Here is a 27,704-nt window from a genome sequence, read left to right as displayed (position 1 = left end):
AGTTGTTCAAAATAGAGGAACTGATAGTATCCGATAACATGACCTTTATAATGATTCAAATATAACACCCTTTTTGGGAGGCAGGTTTAGGAATGAAAACTTCATTCTGTATTCGACATATATGGTATCTTCAACCAGATTAAAAGCCAGCTTGCCCTCAAGAAAGGGCAATGTCAGCAGCTCTGCATAATTCAACACATCTTGTTTAGCAACACCAGAACAAAACAAAACAATCAACAACAACAACAACGACAAAACAAGAAACCCAAGCAAAATCCCCCCAAAAAACTCAACAAAGGGACCTACTGTCTACTTTTGTACAATAATCAATGGAGCAGACATACCCAAATCCACAAGAATAGCGTGCTGCTGAGCAGTGAGCTGCTTGAGAAGTTCTTTATAGGATATGTCAGGAGGTTGTTGCTTATTGGGCAATCTGTGCCTTAGACGATACTGTAAAGCTAGGAACTGCCAAATTTCTCCTCGTCGACTTTTGGGAACACCTGCAAAGATAAAAAAAAAAAAGCAAGGTCTTGAACTCCGGGATGAGGTTGTTCAATTGCAGCTGAGGAACTATGCAGGGCCTGAAAACAGGCTGCTGCGATGGCCTGCAGGCCACCCTCTGACCCACAGTATCATGTCCTGACAGAAGCACGTTTTGACAAGTATCATCCCATAACAGCCGATGTCTTGTAACGGCAACGTTAAGCTCAGCCAACACTGCTTGGGCACCTAATACAACGCTCATCGAGGGTGCCTTGCTACTCAGCGTCATTCCCAGAAAACCACCCAGTAAGACAGGCCCTTACTAATCTCCCCACTTTCCAGATGGCCAGACAGAGGCAGAAAAAAGCTAAGCAACTTGCCCAAGTTTGCGCAGCTGATAAGTGGAAGTTTAGAACTCGAACTCCCTGAGTCTGGCTTCAGAGACCAAATTCTGCAATCATGAGACGTATCATTGCCTAGTCCCATCTTTCATTTGGTTTAAAGCTAATAACAAATGTTAGTACTTACAATTTCTAAATGTTTGACATCAACAAGTAACCATGTAAAAGAGAATGAAATAGCATTTTTACTATTTTGTATGTATGGTCTATACAAGTTCTATCTTGTATGGTCATACAAGAATGAACTAATAAGAATGGTCAGTACAACATAAAAGCAAACCAGAGTGCTCCAAAACACTCTCTGACAAGACAACATCCGGCCTGTATCATGAAACGTGAACTCCGTTATGTTTGAGAACCAAAGGGTATCACAAGCATCTCAGAGTATGCCAAAACTTTGTTGTGTTTTTGTTTGTTTTGTTTTTTCTTTTATATATTTGAGAGAGAGAGAGCGAGCTTGGGAGCAGGAGGGGCAGGGGGAGAGGGAGAAGGAATCCCGAGCAGACTCCATGCTGAGCAAATAGCCTAGTGCGGGGCTTGATCTCACCACCCAGAGATCATGACCTGAGTTGAAACCAAGAGTTGGATCCTCAACCAACTGACTCACCCAGGTGCCACCCCCTCAAAAAAAAACCTTTTGTTTATGCCAAAGAAAATGAAGTAGGTCCTGGGAGGGACAGAATTCAATTCTGTATACTAAGATACCCTACTTCACAAAGTATTTTGAGTTCAGGTAAACTGGATGGGGAATAGGTTTCTGAGCTCCCAGCTGATTAAGGAAGGTTTAATGGCACTGATATCTTTGAACTTCAGTACCATTATTTGCATAAACCAAAAGTATTATTGTCCAGAAAGGTATAACTCAGGCTCACTGACATAATTTTTAAGGCCTTCCACAATACACCTCCAAACTTGTTCCTACTGTTGCCTTATGGACTTCCAAGTTTCCCCACTTGGTTGCACAGTGTTTTTCTATTCATCTGTTGTGGCTGAACCTCAATGCCATTCATCTACTGAAGATCTTTCTCATATCTCTAGGTAGGAGTAATCACTCCCTTCTCACACACTCTTTGACACATACTCTAACATCACCATATTAGATTAGATCTACACTGCATGTTTGCCTATTTTCCCTACTACCAATGGTGAGCTCCTTGAGAATAACAAGCAAATGTTCATCTCTGTATGATGAAAACCCAAAACATACCTTGCTATTTAAACATATGTTAGATGAATGAATGAATGACCACATGTCATTTTTTGGATAACTTTCATTAGCCCATTAATTGAATCTCTAATATGTGAGTGGGATGTTTTATTATCCACCCAATAACAATTTGGCAAGAAGGCAATTCACTTCAGCTAAGTAAGTATTTGCTGAACATCTAACATGTAGCAAAGTACAGAGAATGGTACTAAGGATACTTTATCCCTAGGAGATGAATAAATCCATTCTCAGGAATGGATTCTCATTCATTCATTCATCCATGTACTCATTCAGTAAATAACTTGCACAAGATGCTTCTTAGGTGCTAGGTAGGCAGTAGTGGGGTGAGAAAAACATTAAACAAATATATACAAAAACACAAAATTACAAATTATGATAAGCACAATTAAAGGGAAAGAAACATGAGAAAAATAATAAAGTGAAACTAATTTGTTTTGGTGGAAGAGAAATAGGGGCACATTATTTCTGAAGAAATAGTATTTGAACTGAGAACGAAAAGATAACAGGCTCCAGGCTGGGAATGTGGGCCGCAACCCCTTTGGGAAGAGGAATGTGATGGTGCCTGGGTGGCTCAGTCAGTTATGTGTCTGCCTTCAGCTCAAGTCATGATTCTGAGATCCCAGGATTCAGCCCCGACGGGGAGCTCCCTGCCCAGGGGATAGCTTGCATCTCCCTCTCCCTCTGCCCTTCCCCGCTGCTTGAGATTCTCTCTCTCCCTCTGCTGCTCTCCCTGCTTATGCTCTCTCTCTGTCAAATTAATCAATAAAATTGTTTTTTATAAAGAAATTAGTTATTTTTAAAAAGGAGAGGAATGTTTGAACACCATCAGATGGGCAAGGAATGGCGAGAGAAAGGAAGAGTAAGAAAGATGAGGGGTGGAAATAAAGGGATGATGGGAAATGGGGAGCAGGGAGAGACGTAGGAAGAAGAAATGTAGAGGGAACTGGAGCATTCCATGCAAGAAACAGCCTGGGACATACACTGGGACCCAGAGTAGTTCAGCCTCCCTGGAGCACAGGATACAATGAGCGTCGAGCCTGCCTGAGATCCTTTCCCTCTCCCTCTGTCCCCCCCACTGCTCAAGCACACGTTCTCTCTCTCTCTTTCTCTCAAATAAATAAATAAATAAATAAAAATATCTTTTTTTTTTTTTTTTAGATTTTATTTATTTATTTGACAGAGAGAGAGACCACAGTAGGCAGAGGCAGGCAGAGAGAGAGAGGGAAGCAGGCTCCCTGCTGAGCAGAGAGCCTGATGCGGGGCTCCATCCTAGAACCCTGAGATCATGACCTGAGCCCGAAGGCAGAGGCTTAACCCACTGAGCCACCCAGGCACCCCTCTTTTTTAAAAGTTTAAAATGTATTCTTCTTTTTTTTTTTTTAAGATTTTATTTATTTATTTGACAGCGAGAGATCACAAGTAGGCAGAGAGGCAGGCAGAGAGAGAGGAAGGGAAGCAGGCTCCCCGCTGAGCAGAGAGCCCGATGTGGGACTCGATCCCAGGACCCTGAGATCATGACCTGAGCCGAAGGCAGAGGCTTAACCCACTGAGCCACCCAGGCGCCCCAAAAAAGTTTAAAATGTATTCTTTATGAAATTGAAAGATGAGCACCCCAAAACGTCTGTGAAAGCCATTCCAAAGAACGCTGTGATCAACATCTCACGCACATCCTATTAACCCACTGTTTTGTCCCAAATAATACAGTCAATGAAAATCTTTACAACTCCCATATCTTCAAGGGAAAAAACCCCCATTTATGAGGCTTGTAAATGTAGCATCTTACAAAATTATTCCCAACTTCAATTTAAACTTAATGGTGCAACAGTTTCACACACTAATCATAAGCTTCTAAAACAAGACTCATTATCAGATTTCTTTGGCCATTTTTGGATTTTTATTTTACACTCATCAGTTCATTCAGGCCATGGAGATTCTCATTTTAGTATCTGGGTCACAGAAATGCTAGTTTTAATTTTAAATTTGAGATGTTTAAATATCAGTCAGTTTATATGGTAGAGAAGCAATGCAGTATAATGGCTGATTAAAAGCAAGCTTTCGAAAACAAACAAACATATGTGGAAGAAAAACTGACTGATTAATAAAAATGAAAATCTGTTTATGTATATATATACATAGGTGAAAATATACATATATAATACATTTACACATAAATATAAACATTTCTGACCAAATGATGGAAGTGGGTCAAGTTTATAAGTCTAAATTATTTTTATGAATGTAATCCAAGGTCTGTACCAATGCATTCACTCCCTCTTGGTAAACAACAACACAGGGCTAGGAAGAGCTGGTTGAAGTCGGGACAATCTCTAGGAAAGGTGTCTCCTAACTCCTCAGGGACAGGCTCTCCATTAAGCATAGTTTTCTTCCCAATTGAGCCACTGACTGTAGTCAAAAGCAAATTACTTCCCATTTTTTATAGGCAAAGCATATATGCCTGAGCTACACAATCAAAAAATCTCTAAATGTTTTCTTAGAGCGTATCATGCTTAGCGAAATAAGTCAAGCAGAGAAAGACAACTATCATATGATCTCCCTGATATGAGGAAGTGGTGATACAACATGGGGGCTTAAGTGGGTAGGAGAAGAATCAATGAAACAAGATGGGATTGGGAGGGAGACAAACCAAGTGACTCTTAATCTCACAAAACAAACTGAGGGTTGCTGGGGGGAGGGGGGCTGGGAGAAGGGGGTGGGATTATGGACATTGGGGAGGGTATGTGCTTTGGTGAGTGCTGTGAAGTGTGTAAACCTGGTGATTCACAGACCTGTACCCCTGGGGATAAAAATATATGTTTATAAAAAATAAAAAATTTTTTAAAAAAAAGAAAAGATTATCACATGGGCCCCTGAGTGGCTCAGTCAGTTAAGTATTGGCCTTCAGCTCAGATCATGATCCCAGAGTCCTGGGATGCAGTCCCACATCTGGCTCCCTGCTCAGTAGGGAGTCTGCTTTTCCCTCTGCCCCTTGCCCACTGCTTGTGCTTGCTTACTCTCATTCTCTCTCTCAAATATATAAAATCTTTAAAAAAAAAAAAAAATTACAATGATCCACCTGAAACTAATGTAACATTGTGCATCAACTGTAGTCAAAAAAAAAAAAAAAAAAAAGGATCCAGAATACCTTCTTTAAGAGAAACATGAATATCTTCCATATCACATCTGATTTTAGCTCTGCAGTTCAACAGCTTCTTATCCCAGGTTATTAAGACCTCCTTCTGACATACACCAACTTCTTCGTAGTCCAGTTTAACTTTTCTGGACTGGAGTTCATCTCTGCTTGCTAACAAAAACAGAACAATTTATGTAAAACCCGTGCATTCTTAAAACACAGGATTTTTAACATTTTTGTTTTATTTGTAAAATCATACCAAACGACTTTCAGGAATCATCCACTAACATCTGATCAGAGTAAACTTAAAAAAAAAATTGAGGATACCCGAAAGGTTCCCAAACTTTGAGTCATTTCATGTAAAAAAGTATCAGAAATAACTTCCTAAGGAGGTTTCACTCTGTATCTTACAGATGGGAACTCTGCTAAGCATGAAAAAACAAACCACATTTGCTAAGCTATAAACTGCAATTTTTTTGACAAACGTGATAGCCTCACAAGTAACAACTTGCATCATTTTCAACACCATTAATATTTTATATATGACATATAGGAGAAAACAATACCTCATGCTAACATTAATTAGAGATATATTTGACCATAAAACCCAATAAATTTTTATAACCATTTCCAGAGTTACCAATACTGCCTCTAAAAACACTAATCCATGTGTCCCTGTTCATATTTAATAACCTTAAAGAGGAAACTTCATTTCACTGAAATCAACACTACTTCCATTCTTTACTATATTACAGAATTCTCTCTCATTTGATAACCTAAAAGATAAGCCCAGAGCTCATTTTTAAAAAGGCCTCTAATAGCAACTACTATCTTAATGTGCTCTTTATCTTTAATAATTGATTCCAAAAGGGAAAATGAAAAAAAAATTAGCTATTTTTTTCTTCTCTTTCCTTAGGATCACTTTGAACAGGAGTCTCTCAGATCAACATGTACCCATTCAAGCTCCCCAGGCTCAACCCCTTACCTTCTGCAACACAAATCTTTGTCAAGCATCCAAAGTCCTCGACAGCACAAAAACAATAGCAGAATGAGTATTACCCTTAACTTAGTGTGTTTGAAACCATTTCAAAGAATTTAAATATCATATAATACCACTATTCAACTAAGGCATAAAAGTTTCTACCTAGAAGTCCAGACATAATCAAAAGTAAGTTTCATTACAAAACTACTCCTCCTGGAAACCACTAGATGGCTTTCTAGCAGAGTTTAGCTTTGTTTCTCAATATTTGCTTTATACTTCTCTATAATAGTCAAATAATTTTTTTTCAAGAAGTGGGTTCATTAAAGCACATGATTAATACAACCCTATATGTAGCTTTACTAATTTTTTTTTACAGTGGACACATTTCCTTTTCCCCTGCAACCTTCTCTAGATCATTATTCATTTAAAATAATAATCAAGACCTGTGCCAGCTGTAGGCCCTGAGGATAAAATGCTGAGGAAGAGCAGTCAATGTCTGTCCTCACCTGGTTAACTAGGCAAACAACAAAGAACCATCGATAAATGATTACCCACTGAATAGAATTTTAATCAGCTCAACTATTTTTTGTCTTTGTTACTTAAGAAATCCAGAACTAATAAGGGTTTCTTACCATATCTGCTAAATGTCATCTCTTGTCTTATCCTGAATAGGAACACAATCCCTCTCAAAATCTATAATAAAAGCTTGAGTGGGCATACCATTTATCACAACAACCTTTTAAAAGCTATCTCAGTAACGATTAATTGGGGTTTTAATTTTAAAGAAAAGAAGATTCATTTGCTAGGGTTATTTAAAACCTCATATACTTTCCATTCTGCCAAGAAAACAACAATGAAGAAAATACAGTGTTTCCTGGCAAACTAAATATTATTCAATTTAAAAAGCAAATTGTGGGCGCCTGGGTGGCTCAGTGGGTTAAGCCGCTGCCTTCGGCTCAGGTCATGATCTCAGGGTCCTAGGATCGAGTCCCGCATCGGGCTCCCTGCTCGGCAGGGGGGCCTGCTTCCCTCCCTCTCTGCCTACTTGTGATCTCTCTCTGTCAAATAAATAAATAAAATCTTTAAAAAAAAAAAAAAAGGAAATTGAATGGTAAGTCTAATAAGAGGAATCTTAAGATAGGTGGCAAACACAGAAATGTGAATGCCTGCACAAAAAAAGCTTTTTGGAAGATAACACAATAAAACCAAGCCAGAGAAAAACCTAGATTATACATTTTCCAATAAGTCAAAGGACTTCTTATAAGTCAAAGGGTAGACTTAAGCTAAATCATTCATTTTACAAATGTGGAAAACAAGGTCCTTTTTAGGTTAAGTGAATTGCCAAATAATATAACATGAATACATTTTTTGAGTCTGGTACTATCTGCACATCTCTTAATGTGTGGTTTGTATATGCTTAAATAATATTCTTTCAAAGTCTGGAAAACATATTCTAAAGCACTTGCTAGTCATAAACTAAGCCGTAAAGCACGAGAAATGGCACAGTAGGTATTGTAAATTATCCAATTATACATTTAATAAAGATTTGAATATGATTTGTTAAATAGAAAATGTATAAAGCCAACAACAAAAAAATAGGAACTTTGACTTGATAACAGGTAATTAGATAGTTGAACTGGGTACAAAACAGAATTTATTTGAAATAGGCACATTTCTTCTATTATAAATATAATTAGCCTAAAATTTGAATCAATTTCAAAAAAAAGAGAATATATTTTTTACGTTTAAGGGTTTTTCTCCTAAGTTATGCACAACAGCATGAAACTTGCAGTCATATCAAATGCACTGACTCCACAGAACCTACTTTCTGTACTACCCAATTACTATTTACCCATTTATCTATTTCCCATTACTCTAAAGGTGTCTGACTTTTTATCAAGGAAACAAAAATATAAATATTTTAAGCTGAACATTCCCATGTCATAGCAACCTTCCAAAATAACACTAAATGATGACAGCCAGGAAAATCCTAGTAAAAGTGTATTTACATTCTGAAAACGAGTGGGGGAGGCTGGGGTTGGTTTTAACCTAAACCCTTCCGTTATCTACTGTATCATATCATTTAGTCCTGTTTGAATGGCTAACCTTCAAGTTTCTGGTTTTCCTTCTCCATTCGAAGCAACAAGATTTGCTGATGTATGGCTTTTTTCCACAAACTCCTCAGTTCTTCTGATTTCTTTCTTTCTTCAGCCTTCTCTGGGTCATCTTCCCCAGACACAAATATAACCAGCGGTTCCTCCTCCATGGTTGGAGCAAGAGGGGACAGTGGCAGCAGCTCGTTCCTGTCCAGTCCATCTGCAGAGAAGAAAACAGTGAGAGGCATTCCTGACTCGTAACCCGGACTACGGAAGCTTTGTCTAGATCTGGTGTTCTCTCATCCTATCTTCCACCTATAAAGCTTTTTACAAAACCACTTTCCCAGTAACTGCATTTCTGGAACTAACGACTTAAGTAAATTCACTAGACTAAATTCCCCTGCCAGATTTCCCTCTTGAGTGAAACGAAAGCACATGTAATTTCGCCACTTCTTCTTTCCACACCAAATGACCTATAAGATAGGTGTTCTGAAGTGAACTGGCATTCCCCAGAGCCCAACACTTCTGCAATTTATCTCTGTACATTCTCTGATTGTGCAAAGCAAAAGGATTACATGAGCAGGTAGAAGCGATCTCCTAAGGGTCTCCATCTACCATCAGAGACCGGCAGGAGAAGAGCCACTGAGCAACACTGGGCATGTCCTGGCTCGGCACCTCTGCTCGCTCCTGCAACATTCCCTTACCCAATCGTGGAGCTCACTCTCTCCCTCTGTTCCAGGCCATCTTTTGCACTCCTGCCAATTATTTTTCTACTAACAAACACGACTGTGTCTCTTAAAACATTTCAATGGTTGCTGTATCCGAAAGCACAAAATCTAAATTAACTGCAAATAGCATATAGACGGCTTCAGACTTTGGCCTCATGGAAACTTTCTGGCCTATTTCTATCTCCCGTCCTCTGCTCCCATCATGCTGAATTTCTCGCGATTCTCTGACCTGCAAAGTTCTCTCCAATAACATCAGACCTTTGCTAGTCCCTTTTTCTGAAACATGCGTCTCTCAGCAACGAGTTTAAATGTAAATATCTGGGACACCTCGGTGGCTCAGTTGGTTAAGCAGCTGCCTTTGGCTCAGGTCATGATCCCAGCGTCCTGGGATCGAGTCCCACATTGGGCTCCTTGCTCTGCAGCGAGCCTGCTTCTCCCTCTGCCTCTGCCTGCCACTCTGCCTGTGCTCGCTCTTGCTCTCTCTCTCTCTCTCTCTGACAAATAAATAAATAAAAATCTTTAAAAATAAATAAATAAATAAATGGATTTAAATATCCAACATTTCTATATAGATTTCTCTGGCCACCCTAGGCAGAGTTCATTTTTTCTCAAGGAATGTGAGTTATTTTGTTTCTTTTTCTTTACTGACTGACTTCTGTCCCTACCCTTATTTCCTTAATAAATAATTTTTAAAAATTTTACTCCTTTTCTAGCTTCTTGAATGAATACGTCAGTATATTTGAGTTTTGTCTTTCCTGATTTTAGAAATGCCCTCTAAATACCGTGCAATGTTGATGTATATGGCTCTGAGCATATTTTATTTCTTCCAGTTACGGGTAGTTTTCAGTCTCCAAGCCCATGAGATATTTTAGTTGTCTTCTAATTCTTGATTTCTTTTTTTTTTTTTTGCACTGTAATCAGAGAATATAGTATGAATATTTATGATTGTGTCACTAAATTGCCTTTGTACCCAAGTACATAATTAATTTTTAGGAATGTTCTATGTGTGCTAAGAATGAGTGAATTTACCCTATAGGGGGCAAGGCTCTGTATAAATATTAGATCAAGCTTGTTTAATTGTATTTCTCAAATATTATCTGTATTTACCTTCTCTATATTTAATTTGCAGAGAGGAATATGTTAAAATCTCCCATGAGAGTTACTGATTCATTTCTCCCAAACATTCTGTAAAGTTCTATTTTCTGGCTTTCAGGGCTGTATAATTATGCATGTTCTCATTATTGTTGTATCTTTGATTATTGTTATATTCCCTTTGCCCTTTTGGAAGTCTTTGCTTTAATTACTAATAGGTCTAGTCTTTCCATTGATATTTGCCTAGTGTATCTGTATCCATTCTCAATCATTCAACATTTCTATATCACTTTGTTTTATATGTGACTCTTACAAAAGTGTAGGTTACTTTTCTAATAATAAAAAAATCTATGCTTTTGTAGCACTATCATAGTGCTTAGTCTGAGAAACATACTCATTCACTCAACAAGCATTTACTGAATGTCTAACATGTTCTAATGATAACTGAGAAGTTTACCACTGTATCAGATACAGAAACAAATTCTTTCTCTACTGTAATCATTTAAATCTCTTTGTACCCAAAGCACTGCATTCCATCCCCTAGTTTATGATACCAGGAAGGCGTAATTGTTTTGTGTGTACCACACAGACCCTGCTGCATTGCTGAGGGAGATTTGTTCATGGGAGAAGCAACCCTGAGGAAAATGCGCTGCCGCCAGGAGATTCGACGAGGGGTGACAGGGGTTCCTCCAGCGTTTAGGGACTCGTTGCTGCAAGTAGACGAGGTCCTTTTTCTCCCTTCTCCATCACTGTGGAAAGCAAATAAATACGTAACTTGTAAGGAGAACTGCATAAGATGGACTTCACCACGATATGGGAGCACAAGCCATTCACAAGTTCTGCCATGGGCAAGCACAAGCCTCGGGCAACATGGCGCAATGCGTCACCAGGCACACTGGTCACCCAGGCCGCCATATCCTAAGAAAAATGCAATCCAAGCCATAGCGCAGTCCTGAGAAGCTCACTGGTTTCTACTCATTCCATAGAAGCCAACCATTTCAAGTCCTAACCTGAGGAACAGAAGTATGTATACAAAGGAGCAAAGGTTATTTAAATAATTAACTCATGCTTTGCTAAAAAATTTGAAAGTGTATTCTAAGCAATGTAAACATTTCCTAGAAGGCTCATAAAGGGCTTTCCTTATGCTCTTATGGAAAAGGCTGATAAAGATAGCTTCTCACAGGCTGTGGCTCTTAAGATCTGTCTACAAATTGTTAGCCGCCAATATCTGGACCATGGCAGAAAGGAACCTGAATAAACGTGGAACGGTCAACCTTGGGATTATTATCAGGTGATATATCAATAAAAAACTGTCATCAATAAGACTGGCTAGATGAAGATAAAAAATATGCAACATTTCTTCATAGCAGGACTTCACAGAGACTATATTATGCTGGTATGCATTAGGACACTCCAAGAGGTAAGTAATATACAGACACACCCTCATTTGTTTAAATTACTTGACTCCATAATCACCTTCTCCAATTTTGGGGGAGTTTGAGGGTGTGGCATCTTTCTACATTGGTGCTTTATGAAATAAACATGTGGAAATGCTGATCTGCTCTAAAAATGTCATTTCCTAGGAAAGAACATTCTAAGTTATGTTAGGCCCATCTGCAATAAAAGGTCATTATGACTCAAACTCACTTTTGAGACCATTTCTGTTAGCAGCTGGAACACTGTGTAATAACTGTGACTGTCAGTGGTGGTAATATTCAGTTTCAAAGCCTCTGAGCTTTCCTGAGAAAATGATGAAGATAATAATATTGACAGGTGGTGATACCACCAAGAAAAGATACTTTTTTTTTTTTTTTAAGATTTTATTTACTTATTTGAGAGAGCGCATGAGAGGCGAGAAGGTCAGAGAGAGAAGCAGACTCCATAGAGCAGGGAGCCCAATGCGGGACTGGATCCTAGGACTCCAGGATTGTGACCTGAGCTGAAGGCAGTTGCTTAACCAACTGAGCCACCCAGGCGCCCCAGATATGGGACTTTAATGGAGTCAAGAAGAGTCAGTACTTAGGAAATGGAGCTGGAAAAACCACAACCCTGCCTCAGTAGTGCTGAGGCCATCAACAGTCAGGAGAGCAATTCTGCACCTGCCTGTCATCGTTTTTATTTTATGTCCTCGCAGACATCAGGTAATTCAGTTCTCTTTCATCTTGATCTATTTCCCTGGAAATACTCCTTCTGGATTCACTAAACTAAGGTGAAGTAAGAGGTCTATGCCTGAGCTGCTGCACAGTTAGCAAGTATCATGATATGTTCTGATACTTCACGAGGTAGCTCAGATGTGTACGTACATCTGAATACAGTCAAATCCCTTTGTCATGTATCCTAAATAAATCTATGACCCACTACATGTCTATGGTTCAAAAATCCCTGTAATCCCAATTAAGCATGTTCACCTTTCTTCCACTTTGGAAAGTTGTTGTTTTTTTCATATATACGACTTGAATAACAGAATGCTTATAAAAGATAGACATTTCTTTGTAAATTTGCACATGACATTTGTTTTTTTCTTCATGGCCTTTATGGACTGATTTTCTCTCCTCAAAATTCATATGCTAAAGTCCTAATTCCCAGTATACCTTACAAAGTGACTATATTTGGAGACTGGTCCTTTAAGGAGATAATTTAATTAATTTGGTTATTTATTTATTTAATTATTATTTAATTATTTTTAAAGATTTATTTAATTAACATATAATGTATTATTTGTTTCAGGGGTCAGGTCTGTGAATCATCAGTCTTACACAATTCACAGCGCTCACCCTAGCACATACCCTCCCCAATGTCTACCACCCGGCTCTTCCCTCTCTCCCACCTCCATCCCCTCCAGCAACTCTCAGTTAGTTTCCTGAGAGTAAAAGTCTCTTATGGTTTGTCTCACTCCCTGATCCCATCTTGTTTCATTTTTTCCCCTCCCTTCCCCCCACGACCCCCCACCCTGCTTCTCAAATTCCTCCTATCAGAGAGATCATATGATAATTGTCTTTGTCTGATTTACTTCTTTTGCTTAGCATAATACCCTCTAGTTCCATCCACCTTGTTGCGAACGGCAAGATTTCAGGTTTTTGGATGGTCACATAGTACTCCTATATATATATATATATATATATATATATATATATATATATATGCCACATCTTCTTTATCCATTCATCTGTCAATGATAACATCTAGGCTCTTCACTTTGGAAAGTATTAATTGAAGTATTTCCCTTTTGGAAACTGTGAATCAAATGTTCTGTAAATAACAGTTATATTCTGATAAATACCCCTGACGTACTCTGTATCTTCATTTTGGTAACACTATCTTACTAGCAGTTAGCTGCTATATGTCCAGTATTCAGAATGTATTTCTAGCTCCTAGTACAGTTACTAGAAAACAATAGTAAGCACTTAACAAATTTCCATTACATAAATTAATATTGTAAAACCATACAAAACATTAACTCAGAAGTTTAAGTAAAATGGACAAAAAAGTCATATTGGTTAGTCTAACATGTCAGGAATACCATTTTAAAACCCTGTGTGTAGCATGAATTTTAAGTCTTTCTGGCAAAATGTTCTAACAGCTCTCTTTCCCAAACGTACACACTGAGCCCTGGATGGCACTGATAAGTATTAACAATGACAGTGGTGTTAGGAAACAACTTAAGGCATCTTTCTTCCAAGTACGTGTGATTCCTGTCCTACAGAAGAGCATCTATAAGCTAAAGAAAGACTTCTGAAGAAGTACCTATTTGAATATGCCTCATGGGGTAAATGTTCAGTAATTCCTCTTTCCTTCTTAGCAGCTCTAATGAAGAGAACTAGAGTAAACTAAACCAAAGGATTGTTAAATTTTTATATTTTAATGCTGGAATTAAAACATCTTTTAAAAATTGCCTTCCAAAAAATCACAGGGCACCTGGGTGGCTCAGTGGGTTAAAGCCTCTGTCTTTGGGTCAGGTCATGATCCCAGGGTCCTGGGATTGAGCCCCGCATCGGGTTCTCTGCTCAGCGGTGGGAAGCCTGCTTCTCCCTCTCTCTCTCTCTGCCTGCCTTTCTGCCTACTTGTGATTTCTGTCTGTCAAATAAACAAATAAAAATCTTTAAAAAATAAAAAAAATTACCTTCCAATTCACTATTGATGACCCATCAAATGTCTGAGAGTACTAAACATAAAACCGAAAAGTACCCCTACCAACTTCATTATTGTCTCTAAAATATGTGCTTTTGGGGGACTAGGTCAGAAAACAGGTGCATAAATACCCCTCCCATTAGCCCATTACAAAGCTGAAAGTTTCATAACATCTAAAATTTCATATCCTATAATCTAAATAGATTGCCAAATGACACATTTTTCTTCTTAGGTCCAGAATTTAATGGTCAGAATTTATAAGCCCCAAATTACCAGTCAATATATAAGATAATGATTTACTGAAAAGAACTTGCATAACAGACCCTTGATCTTGATCCTTTATCTTGTACTAAAGAAGGGCATCCTGAAAAAGCAGGCTGGTGGCTGAGAAAAGGCAAAAGCCACCCTGCTTCACTTCATGAGAGAAACCCTGTCTCCAGAAGTCAGAGGCCAGATAAGGCTTTCAAAGTACGCAGCTCACGCAGCTCGCCTTTTGATTTACATGTGCTCAGCAATCTGACTTTCCTAAGGTTGCAACTGCCTTGTCTTAAGCATTTTACAAGTACAAACTCATTTTATCCTCACAGTGGGGTATGTGTTACTTCTGTTCCCATTTTTAGTGAGGAAACTAAGGTCTGAGGAACTTGCCCCCAGCTGTGTGGAGGAGCCAGGATTCAAACCCGGGCCATCCAGAAGCCAGAGACTCAGGCACTACAGCTTATCAGGCCAGTGTAAATACTCTGCATTAGTTCACCAAAGCACTATCAGACCATAAAAGTAAAGCTGTCCGGACCCCAAGGACCCTGTGTGCTCTAGTGAAAAAGAAGTCAGTCTCTAGCATGAAGTCTTTTGATCAGTATGCCTTTTTCCATCTTTTCAGGGAATAAAGTCATAACTTCAAAGAATTAGGTGTTCATTTATGCAAATGTCTCATTTCTTCTCTGCTTTTGAAATACCTCCATTCCAAAATGCAAATACTTTTTTTAAAATAATGGGATCAAATAAAAAACCACATTAATATGGTAGACTATACCTATATTAGTGTATGAATTATCTTTAACCTTTTTTTAATGATAAATTACAACTATTTCCTATTTTTTTTCATATAGCCTTTTTCCTCCTGCTTTTGCATTTTGGAACACCAACATGCACATTATAAACTGCTTCCCAAGAGACATATTCAGAAAAAGTATTTTGTGCCAGAATTACCTCTACTGAAAATGTCTGACATTAAAAATGAATAATTAGAAAGGGAAGACAATGTGGAGAATTCCCACATATTTTTGTATTGGTGTATTCTAGATATACATCCTATTACCAGCCAGCAATTAATTAAGCAATTAATTAATTAAGCAATTGATTAATTAAGCAATTGATTAATTAATCCAAAAGGGACCAATGCTTTACAAGGAAAGGAAACATCCTATCTTACATGTTATCACCCTATAGGCTGGGAGGCATTTCTAAGTCCTTCTGGACACAGCATGAATCCAAAGCTCTCAGTATAATATGAACCCTCCCACAAAGCTTCAAGATAACTTTTTAATACATCTTTGGCCAAGCAGTTAGAAGCTTCACCACATCAACTATTAAATTAACATCATACTTCTGTGTTCACACAGAATTTTTAATGCACACTTCTCTGCTTTAATAACAATTAATTCTATGTATTCTATATAAAATGAAGATGTTTTCGTGACCACTCACAGGGACTCTCTCTACCTTAAGGTTGCAGTCACATTTTACTCCCCCTCCCCCCCCACCCCCCCATCCCCCGCCCCAGGGCAACACAGATACATTTTTCACAAAGGTCCTGGGCAAGGACCAATATACAAAGGGATTATTCTGCTGAGCAGCAAACTGCCCCCCCCCCCCCGCATCCTCCTGCCCTCTAACCCCCACTGAAAACTATCAGCATCATCAAGTCCAAAAAATGACTAGTACTGATTAAAGCTACATGGAAATCACAATGTTTTACAACTCAAGATAGAATCAAGACTTGATTACTGTGATAGCAACTATGTGACAGAAATCTGAAAAAGCCTTCTCTTGGTAAATACCTCAAGAAAGGCTCATGGAACAACACAATGATGAAACTTCAGCTTTTCCCACAGGATCCATAGTATAATTTAACTCAGTCCCATCAGGTACACTAAGAGGTTAGCTAAAACCTGGCTTTCAACTGGGGACAATCCTATCATTCTATGGAAAATCTTTACTAATTAAATTAAATTGATATTGAACTATTCTAGTGGAAAACAATATGTAGCATCTAAGCTATGAATCAGAGATAGATTAATCAGCAGAACAATGTGTAAAACAAAAAGAATGAGAAAAACAAAGAGTTTTATTTCCTAAACTCTACATTGAATGTGAATTTTTAAAAGATCAAGTTCTTTGCATTGGAATTTAAAGTATCTCTGGGTAGCAAGCTCATTTGCTTACTCACATCCCTAAAACCTAAAATTAAGAAAATAATATCAAGCAAGATACAAAATATCCCTGGGGCTCAATTTAACCGTATGTAAAGTAAGGAAATTACAGGCCAAATGATTTCTAAGGTAATAATAAACAGACCTACTTCTATGCCTATAGTAGAACCTACAAAGACACACAGTAAAACTAACATTTTCATTCGGGTTTTAAAAGTAGATAAAAAGTATTATTTAAAGGTCTTACACCCAACCATTAAAAAGTGCCTGTCAGTGAAAAGTTTCAAGTCTTATCAGTGTAGCCAAAATAATTTTCTTTTTTTCTCCTTTCTCTTTTCTCCTTCTTTCTCATTCTAGTTCAGCCTTTCATATGTGTTTTCACTCCAGCTAGAAAGAAATCTAAATGTTAGTGGCTCCAAACAGGAAGATGGGTATGTCTGTTTGACTGGATTCCTGATATAAGCTAAGTATAGAAACTAGAACAAAGCAAAAAATAATCATCTTCAATTAAGTTTTTCAGCGATGATTTTGGATGTTTACCAAAAAAACATGCAGGTCAAGAGGAAGAAATGTCACTACAGATGTGGTCAGACTTCCATAATAAGGAAGTAGGTATTTTCCTTTGTCCGGACCTGCGGGAGGTCTGGCCTCCAGCAGTATCTAAAAGTAAGCAATGTGTGAGGAATTAAGATGAACAGAAAGAGATTAACAATCCTCTTTGAGGGAAAACCAGATTGAATTTTATGAGTATGTTTCTTTTAGGATGCTCATTTCTGCATCTTCTCAGGATTTGAAATAAATTCCTTATATATGCATATGTACCTCCAAATGAGCAAACTCATGTTTATTAATTCAAAATTAAAATTGGGCTTTGATTGAAGGCCACAGCACCGTACTAAGAAATTGCCACCATGGAATAGAGTAGAAACAGGATTTCTGTTTACAATCAACATTTTATATGATCATTTATGATCTTTGATTACACCAGGCATCACATTTTCCCTACTACATAACCATCAGAGTACTGGAATTTTGACATGCACTTAGGAGACAGCCAAAACTGCTTTTTAAAAGGAGTGATATTCAGTTGGAAGAAATTATGAGTTTTTATAAGAACATATTTAGACCTCAAATCACCTTGATTCTGAAGCGGTGTCCTGTCTAGTACAACAGGAAAAGAAGGAACATTAGCACACATACAGAGATATATGTCCAAAATCAAGATTTAGAATAAAGAGGCATTCCCATTAGTCATCAATAAGGCATAGATAAGGCAATAATGAACCATGAGTTATGATAATACTATTTTTATCAGTGAACACAAGAGAACTACATGGAACCAAAACTGTACCACAAAGTACATTAGCAAAAAATCTTTTTTTCTCACTGAAAAGTCTTATAAGTGAATAGCAATAATGACGATCATTTTACTTTTGACCAATAAACTTCAATATAAATGTTTTTTCAGTTACAGGCTTAAAAGCTAAGAAGCAATTATAAGGAGTGACAAAGATGATTGGTGATAGAAAGGATATTTCTGATAAATATTATATAAATATACTATATCATTACAATTATAGTTTAGTCACTAAACAATGAAATAACATTAACTTTTTAAAAATTAATTCAAAGATAAATCAAAACATGCTTATTGCTCTTCCTTAATCATTTCAGTGCTGTGCAGAAAAACCTACTTATCAATAAACCATGATATTAAAAATATCCTGGCTCCTTCTTCTCAGCCAGGATATTAAAAGATTTAATATTTTAAAACAGTAACCTGACATGTTTTTAATAATTCAGGATTATTAGAGGTCCTAGAGAAAGATGCCTAATCTGAGTTTCAAATTTCAAATTAATAGGCTTTTTAAAAAGTAGTATGGGTAAGCCTATATGCTAACCTGCTCTATGCTTTATTTGACTATGCATATTTAGAAATACAACTAATAAAATATAATTTTCTTTATTTATGGTATTCTGAACATCCTCCCTTTAATATTCTGAATATTTCCAGATACTACAGTAATTATGTATGCATAATGTTCTCTCTGAAAGTAGTGATGAGAAATGTAGATTCAGAAATCACTGGGTTAAAAGAATGCACTTGACTATCCTTATTCTTAGGAAATATAACTATTCAGGGGGAAGGGACATGATATATGCAACCTATTCACAAGTGGCTTAGAATGAAGATATATGTATGCATCTATTTACATACATACATACATACATGCATACATATATTTACATATACATTACGTTTATATATTTATATATGTAAATGAACAGAAGAAATAATAAAGAAAATGTGGCAATTTTTAAAAGTTGATGAATCTAGATAAAACATTTCTAGGAGTTCTCCATAATATTTTTCAGATTTCCTATGAATCTAAAATTACTTCTAAGTACAAATTGAAAAAACACCCTCTCCAAGACTGTAACTAGTAAATTTATGTCCAAGTGACTTACTAGTTAAAATAAACCTATTAGAATTTTGTCTAACAATTTTACTACTGTGGACGTAGTCCTCAATAATGGATAGATATGCACAACTAATAATATATAGGACTACTATTTTTTAAAGATTTTATTTTGTTAAGTAATCTCTATACCCAACACGAAGCTCAAATTTACAACCCCAAGATCAAGAATAACACACTCTAAAAACTGAGCCAGCCAGATGCCCCAGCAGTACTCTTTGAATAACCAAAAACTAAAGCGCCTGGGTGTCTCAGTTGGTTAAGTGTCTGACTCTTGATTTCGGTTCAGGTCATGATCTTGGGGTTGTGATATCAAGCCCCATGTCGGGCTCCATGGTGGGCATGGAGCTTGCTTTAGGATTCTCTCCACCTCTCTCCCTCTGTCTTACTTAGAGAGCTGCTCAAGCCCTCTCTAAATGAAAAAAATAATAAAATAAAATAAACCAAAAACTAGAAACAATCCATATGTCCACTGGCAAAAAACAAACAAATAAATAAATTGTAACATATTAGATGGAACACTATGCAGCAATAAAAAATTAATGAAGTGCACATAAAAATGGGAATGAATCTCAGAAACTAGCATGCAACGAAAGAAACCAGAATCATTCTGGGTTTTTTTTGTTTTATTTTTAAGATTTATTTATTTATTTATTTGACAGAGATCACAAGCAGGCAGAGAGGCAGGCAGAGAGAGAGAGGGGGAAGCAGGCTCCCTGCCGAGCAGAGAGCCTGATGTGGGGCTCGATCCCAGGACCCCGGGATCATGACCTGAGCCGAAGGCAGAGGCTTTAACCCACTGAGCCACCCAGGTGCCCCAGAAGAATTCCGTTTATATAAAGTTCAAAACCAGGCAAATATGAATTATGGTATTAGCGGTCAGGAGGAGGGGAAGGAATTGGGTGGAAAAAGGGGAGGAACTGTGGGAGTGCTGATAGCATTCCAGTTACTAAAGGAGCGGGGCACGGCAGGATTCACTCTGTGATAATCCAATGAGCTGTATTCTCGTGACTGGTGTACTTTTCTATGAAAATAAAAATTATAAATCTCTTTTTGGCCTGATTCTAGGCTTGTCAAATTATAAAAATGAATAAAAAGTGTACAGAAGTAAAAGAAAAATGTACAAAAATGTGCTCTCTGATTTTTACACTTTCTCAGAGCCAACAAAATATAACAAAGTACAGAAAACAGGATTCTTTCTAATGATCCTACAAATTTAAATTTTCCCATAGGGGTGACTGGGTGGCTCAGTGGGTTAAGCCTCTGCCTTCGGTTCAGGTCATGGTCTTGGGGTCCTGAGATCAAGCCCCGCATCAGGCTGTCTGCTTGGCGGGGAGTCTGTTTCCCCCTCTCTCTCCTGCCTCTCTGCCAACTTGGGATCTCTGCCTGTCAAATAAATAAATAAAATCCTTAAAAAAAATAATTTAAAAAATAAATAAAATGAAATTTTCCTACAGGTTTTAATATCACTTCAAGTAAGATAGCTACAAAAAGTGGAAATTTTCAATTTAAAACTAATATATACTTGCCTCTGATTTCAATATCCCTCATTAAAATGAGGTACAGAGGACAAAGAAGTGATAAACAAGAAAAATGCCTACACTTATGCAAAACCACTGAAGAAGAATATGTAATACTCTACACTCTAAATAATCTAAACACTATAAATAATCTAAGAAAAAGTCAATGTTTTGGTATTCTGCATTCTGTTCACAGCTAACCTTGGACCTTTTCAATGGCTTTTCCTAATTTTCACTTTCAGGCAGGCTTCTGTTTCCAGAAAAAAACTGGGACTGTCCAGATGCTCACTTGAACTAACAGAACAATAAGAAACTGCCCATGGGTTTCAATGAGAGTGTTGTATCCCTATTCATCGGTAGTACTATAGAGATAAGGCAAACTGATATTTTTATATATGTATATATTGTTGGTTCTCTCAATTCATGGCATATTCCATATATATTATACTGCTTTTGTAGCCAATTTTGTTTAACTCTTCTCCCATAAGGTTGTTCCTGAAAAACCTCTTATCTATGTTTTTAATATTTATTTTTTAAAGTAATTGCTATACCCAACGTGGGGCTCAAACTCATGACCCCAAGATTTAAGAGTCACACACTCTACTGACTAAGCCAGCCAGGCTCCCCTGTGAAAAAACCCTTAAAATCAGTTCTTCAGGTTAACTTTCTTCGCTAGAAACTCAATTTATGAACGTGACTTTGTGCCAATTTAGAACAAATTCAGATTCAAATTGTTTTAAATCCAATATTAACTACCTTTCTTGGAGTGAAAACAGTTGGCACACATAGACAGAAAATACTACTCAGAGATAATTCAAGGATTAGTCTAATGTAACCAGTTACTGAAGGTTACCCAGTTAAATGCTAACATTTGGGATATCTTAAGTCTGAAAAAAATGAGGCCAAAAGAATATCCAAGAAAATCTCATGGCACACAGGCTGACTGGTATCAGGCATTCCTCTCCTTGACTGCAAGAAGTGCCAAACATCAAATGACTAGAACACCCAAATGTCTATCAGCAGGAGAGTGGAAAAACTGTGGTGTGTGAAATGGAATACCAGAGATTTAAAAAAAAAAAAAGAATGAGTCAATCTACACGTAAAAACCGGAATGAATATCACAAAAGTCTAAGCCAGCAACAGTCAATCCCTTTAAAAGAATTCCCAAGTTAACGGACCACTTTCCAGAGGCTGTCAATATCCCACTAACAATTTGGATAATCAGTAAGGTTTCATAAATTAAAATTTTTAAAAAAGACAATTTCCCAAAAATCACTCAATCTAGTTTTGTGTAGCTAAAAGCACAAAGAAGAAGATTTAAAAGGCTATTATATTTTTAATATTGGAAATGAACCAAATCCAAATATCTACAAGATTCAAGAAATCCTTCCTGCTCTCTGAAAGTTCACATGAACAGGGTAGTACAGGCATTAAATAATTACACCCAGTTTCAGAGAAGTAAGTCTGTGTCACTGAAAACTCAAAGAAAGGCCTAAATACATTCTATGTACTTAAATAGATATAAAGAAAGATATATTGTATCTATTACTTAAGTACACTTGTTTTAATCAGTGGCTTTCAGATTCCATATCCAGAGAGGCTAAGAAAAAAAGCACAACTGGGGGAGATTTGCTTAGTCTGTGTTAGCACCAAGGCTTGTTGTAAACAACACAAAGCTGAGACTCTGGAGCATAATGGGGTAGAATCACACAAACGGTAGGAAAAGAGATAATTCAAAAAGTAAGATGATCATGTTGTTAAAAGCTTCAAAACACTCGTTTTAAAAGTTTGCTTGATAAAAGTCATCAGAATTAAAACCGACATATTAGAGATGGATTAGAACAAGCACAGCATACAGATGCATCAACGTCACTCCAAATTCATCAGCCACTTTTTAGTAACATATCAGTATATCACTGCAGAAAACTTTGCTTTGCAAACAGAGGACACTGATCTCACCTGATTTCATTTTCATACTGTGGGGACAGTCTACCTGAATTCTGGTAAAAGCTTTTCAGGAAAGAGGGGGCAGTGAAGGAAGGGGCAGAGAAGGAGGTGTGTAGACTTGGAAGGCTGGTGGAAGAGATACTCTCCTTGGGCATGCGCCGCACTGATGGAAGAATGCTGAGAAAACACAGCAAATTTGTCTTAATTTAGATTTCGACAAAATCTTCATTCACTATGAAAAAGCATATAAACTGGTTCTTGCTATCGATTGAAGCTTTCCTTTCAAAGGTCAGGGCTGGAAAGAGGGGAGCATGCAGTCGTCTCTTTCGATGACCATGACCTAGCTCACTCTTCACAAACTGACCTCCTCACCCAGCATGACCAACCAGACGTGTTGGTCTCTGAAAAATTCTTCAAGATTTTAGGACAAACGGTGTTTGTTTTTACATGCAAAAGATACTTCAAGGGAAAAACGTAGAAAAGCAGAAATAATTACAGGAAACACGTTCCTGTGAAAGATTATCAGTAATTCAAAGACTTAGCTATTTTAAAGATATAAACCCTTCAAAAAATTTAGGAACAACATGTTTGGTTGTTGAAAGCCATCATAATACCTCTGGCTTAAGAAACATTAATGTCCATGTACTCCCTACAGCCTGTGGGACTATGTCCACAGTTTGCCCTGAATCCTTAAACCTTCTCCACTGACAGCTATTTTCAAAAGAGTCCTTTCCTAGCAAGTTTTCACAATAGCACAAATAGCATCTTTTCATATTGACAAGAATTATTTGAGCATCTACATTATAAGATGTAAGGAGAAATAGAGAAATCATTTATAATAAGTTTAAAATAATGTTTTCTCTTGATAACATTTCCTGCAAAAAACAGACTTATTGCTTTGTATAAATATAAATGAGGTGGTCATTTAAAAAAAAAAACCCTTCATAGACACATGAATACTTAATCTTTTTTTAGAAAGGAAACTCTGAGAAAAATTAATTCTGTTAATCTCTTTTATTTTCATATATCTGAAATATCTATCTTATTTCTAAGTATCAAATCAGTCAAAAAACAACACTGAAGATAAAATAGTATCCTTAAAAGAAATGTGGGTAAATTTGATGAAAACTAATTAATTAATATAATTATTATATGTAATTATAACTAATATAATTAAGTAAGTAAGTAGTAATAAGTAATCAACAATTCATCTTCCCTTTTACTTAGAGTTCTGGATTTTCCTTCAACTGGGATGACTATCAGATTGTTTCCTGGATCAAACTCTCAGGCAAAGAAGGAAAACAAAATTAATTCTAGGATACCAATTGTGATATGTGCAACATAGGAAGAAGCAAAACCATGCTGCAATTCTGGACTTACACCCTTTATTCTATCTTACCAAATGCCAAACAACTCTGTTTAATTATTTCTTAAATACCATATCAGATCATTTCTAATGGATACTTCCTGTCAGTTATGAAATGTGTATTCTTCTATACAGTCATCCTTTTGCTCTAGATAAAATATTTAATAATTTTCATTTTTGGCTTTAATTCATTATGAAATATAGCTAAATTTCATCACAGGTACAAAGGTAACTTGGGTGATTTTTTTAACCCTTGTATTTTATTATAGGCTAACAGGACGTTCTACCGCAAATTTGCTGTTTCATTAGAGCCACCATCAAAAAGACACTGAGTAATACGTATTGTCACCAAGTTTTTCAGAGAAAACAATTGCATAATATCTTGGGGGCGGGAGAGAAGTGTCTTCATTTGAAATGCTTTAATTCTTCTCTTGGGGTGTACCTTAAAGCTTGCCCTGTTTCCTTCAGTAATGAAGGTTTTTATAATTCTATTCATTTTTCTGGTCTTTCTAAAACCAAAATGTCGACAGCATGAAGTCACAATAAATCTTGACTCCATACTGATCAGAACACGTGACAGAAGAATTGTATTTCATCCTCCAGAAAGGAGGTTTGGACTCACCTGCACTGTTCACTGGAGCTCTGCCTCAGAAGAGGGGAGCGGACACCGTGAGCTCTCCCATCCTGCAAATTCAGCTTTCTCTTTGTGCTTGAAGGTGGGTGGCTGAACGTGTGTGCCCGTCTTCGAAACTGTGGGGAGTCAGAATCCTCTTCGGGGAACATATGCCATGCCGAGGACAGTGGGGAGGCTGGTGGTGTTCCCGGTGGAGAGTCTCCTGGTGAATAGTCCTGAAAAGCAAGCCGAAGTGAAGTCTTTTTTTCCTACATGGGTCATGACAGACCTGCTTCAACACACAGAGTTCAAAAGTGACAGGGTGCCTCTTCTTCCTCCTGAGTCATGACAAAACTTTTTTTTTTTTTCACTCAATCTATGCTGAAGGCTAATCAGTATCAGCACAACCCATTTCTTCTGATAAGCAGCTGTAACCCAGCATCCGTAAAGATAGACAGAAAGTGAAAGGAATGATAAGACAAGGTATTCTTTCCCCCTAACACTTTGTGGTAAAACGCTATGGCTACTGTACTTTTCTCACTGTTGCCAGAAAGATGAAAAGGCATCATGACCAAAAGCGGGTGGAGTCTGTGTTTACAAATCTACTGATTTCCGTGACATATCGGCTACATGTTTCCTGTACTGTCAAAACAATATCACAATGCTTGAGCGTCCAAGTTCCATGGCAAAGCCTTCAGGAAAGTAAAATAAAGCCTGTTAAGTATCTTCCCTCACTGTGGATGTTTCTCTCCAATGACATGTTCCCTGAAGTAAAATTTTTTAAAAGACATGAAAAACAGGAAATGAATGAAAACTGAGCTATGCCGGAATGCCTCTCATATTGCATGGGGAGACATCATAAATCTCTCAATTTAGACAGGTATGCTGTTTATGCTTTCCAAAACAGGCACCACTGTAGAAATGTTGAGCTTGATAAACATGGCTTGGGGTTAAAAGACTCAGAGCGAGACTGAGTCCTCAATTCTTCTGACACAAAGTTTAGCAAAAATATTTTAAAACTGGTTACATATTGCGTGATCCAGGAAGCAGGAAATCAAACCTATTGAGAACTGTCTATGAGATAAAGAAGAGCCTAATGTGACCATTAATATAGCTGGGCTTGGGGGGTAGTTAGAAATGGAGGAAAGTAATGTGGAGACAGAACAAACCAAAAAAAGATCGCTGTACCTGTGCTGTAATTACAGGGCTTATTTTTCCGTGACTTTAAATCAACAGTTGCCCAAATACTGTCTTCCCAAGCCTACTATCTCCGAACAGTAAAAAGTCTGATAGAGCTCCAGGAGCCTGGAAGAAGGTGTGTTCTGTCCTAACACGAGAAAGGGGCAGCTGAGCAGAGAGCAACATGATACTTTCCAGAGCCTTTTTATTTAAAACAGTAGTATTTTTAATTTAGTTAAGCATCAATTCAATACCTTAAATTTAATTTTAAAGATTTTATTTATTTATTTGACACAGAGAAAGAGATGATTACAAGTAGGCAGAGAGGCAGGCAGAGAGAGAGGGAAGCAGGCTCCCTGCTGAGCAGAGAGCCCAATGTGGGACTCGATCCCAGGACCCTGAGACCATGACCTGAGCTGGCTTAATCCTCTAAGCCATCCAGGCACCCACCTTAAATTTAATTTTAATAATAACGAATATTTGTTAAAAGTCGTAAAGGACTAAACACAAAACGACAGAGTGATATTATCCTATCAGTGTCGGTTTTTGTCAAGCGGCAATTAGTATTAAAAATGAGAACCGAGATGGGATACCTTCTCTGAAGCAAGGCTGTTGGACCGTTCAAAGCTGTCCATACTTCCAAGCCGACCTCTCATTCTGTTAGCCCCCTGAATAAAGAGAATAAAATTCAATTGTTCATATGGTTTAAATTTTTACTCTAAAACTATAAAAGGCAGTCGCCTCCTTAGGTTAGCATTAAATGGATACTTTCTGCAGTTTGCTCAAATTCGTCCACAGTATTCACAGCCATGCCTGCAAGGTAAACAGAACTATGCGTTACCTACTCACACTGCTTCTAAATCAGTCATTAGATAACTAGATACTTAGACCAAGCTTTTTGATGTTACTCTGTTTATAAGGTTAAACACCCTTCATCCATAAGATCAGGAGAACTGCATAAGATCAGAGAGTACCCCATTCGCTTCATGTCTCATACAGATAAACACAACCATGGAAGACAGAACACACAAACCACAACCATTATAAAGAAAATGATTTAATACATGCAACACAAGCTGGATGGCAAACATCATCGTTCACATTGTAGGATTATCACAAACAGGTTTTTCAAAACTGTCATGAAATGCATAGATTTAGTTTCCTTCATTCTTCCATAATGCAAACTACATCAAGAAAGTATTTCTCTCTAGAAGACTACACATCAGTCTGCTTCAATACTGGTTCTTGATTTGCTTTTTATGGCTGTTTGGTATGAAATTCATGGATGATCTGAGAAAGAGGAACTAAAGCGATCATCTCATCTACTATATACTTTACTGTTATTACAACTCCTATCTTGTACAATCTATTTTTCATGTAGTCAACAAATATCTCAGCAATCACAAATTTATTACAAAAGTCACCCACAGAACTCAGTGTGGTCAAACATCACAGAATCATTCAACTACAATTTTTTTTTCCTTCTTTGTTGAGTTTCCCATTCTAGAAACTGGTCATTCTGCCCTACTCTAGATAGGTTGTAATTTAGACTTGCCCAGTATTTTTCTTCACTATCAATCTAGACATCTCCTTTAATACTACCCTATGTCAAAATTTGTGTCTTTGATCCATGTCTTCCTTTTTTTTTTTTTTTAGTTTACTTCCTCATTTTGGTGGAGTACGTACTCCAGATGCAATCTCAAAAAGGGAGATTGGGGTATTTTCTTTCTGCAATTCCTACCACTCAGCTTTTGGATCTTTAGATTGATTCTTCAAGTTTTTCCTTTATCCTATTTTCCATTTCTTTGTCATTTTGCTTTACTTTCTGGAAGAGTTTTTCAACTCTTGCATCCCAGACTTCAGTTGAATTTTTCTTTTAACGTCTATTACTAGAAA

General features: G+C 37.3%; 1 protein-coding gene across 5 annotated transcripts in view; it reads right to left on the bottom strand.

The window, feature by feature from the left end:
- The window catches only part of TBC1D4 (TBC1 domain family member 4), a 191,720-nt gene that overhangs the window by 17,182 nt on the left and 146,834 nt on the right, over positions 1-27,704 (bottom strand). For 2 of the 5 annotated variants that reach the window (XM_059144337.1, XM_059144340.1), the window contains exons 9-15: positions 26,402-26,476; positions 24,639-24,865; positions 22,663-22,827; positions 10,735-10,892; positions 8,334-8,543; positions 5,258-5,416; positions 345-503 (exon numbers count right to left, since the gene is read on the bottom strand). In XM_059144337.1, coding sequence (XP_059000320.1) covers positions 345-503; positions 5,258-5,416; positions 8,334-8,543; positions 10,735-10,892; positions 22,663-22,827; positions 24,639-24,865; positions 26,402-26,476 — 1,153 coding nt within the window. Of the gene's footprint in view, positions 1-344; positions 504-5,257; positions 5,417-8,333; positions 8,544-9,833; positions 10,693-10,734; positions 10,893-17,840; positions 17,865-22,662; positions 22,828-24,638; positions 24,866-26,401; positions 26,477-27,704 lie in introns of those variants that run through there. The other 3 variants (XM_059144338.1, XM_059144339.1, XM_059144341.1) reach the window with 3 other exon arrangements.

Source organism: Mustela lutreola, chromosome 13 (genome assembly GCF_030435805.1).
Source record: "Mustela lutreola isolate mMusLut2 chromosome 13, mMusLut2.pri, whole genome shotgun sequence".
Lineage (NCBI taxonomy): Eukaryota > Metazoa > Chordata > Mammalia > Carnivora > Mustelidae > Mustela > Mustela lutreola.
The sequence above is the reverse complement of the archived record's forward strand: the minus strand, read 5'-3'. Positions and strand labels throughout refer to the sequence as shown.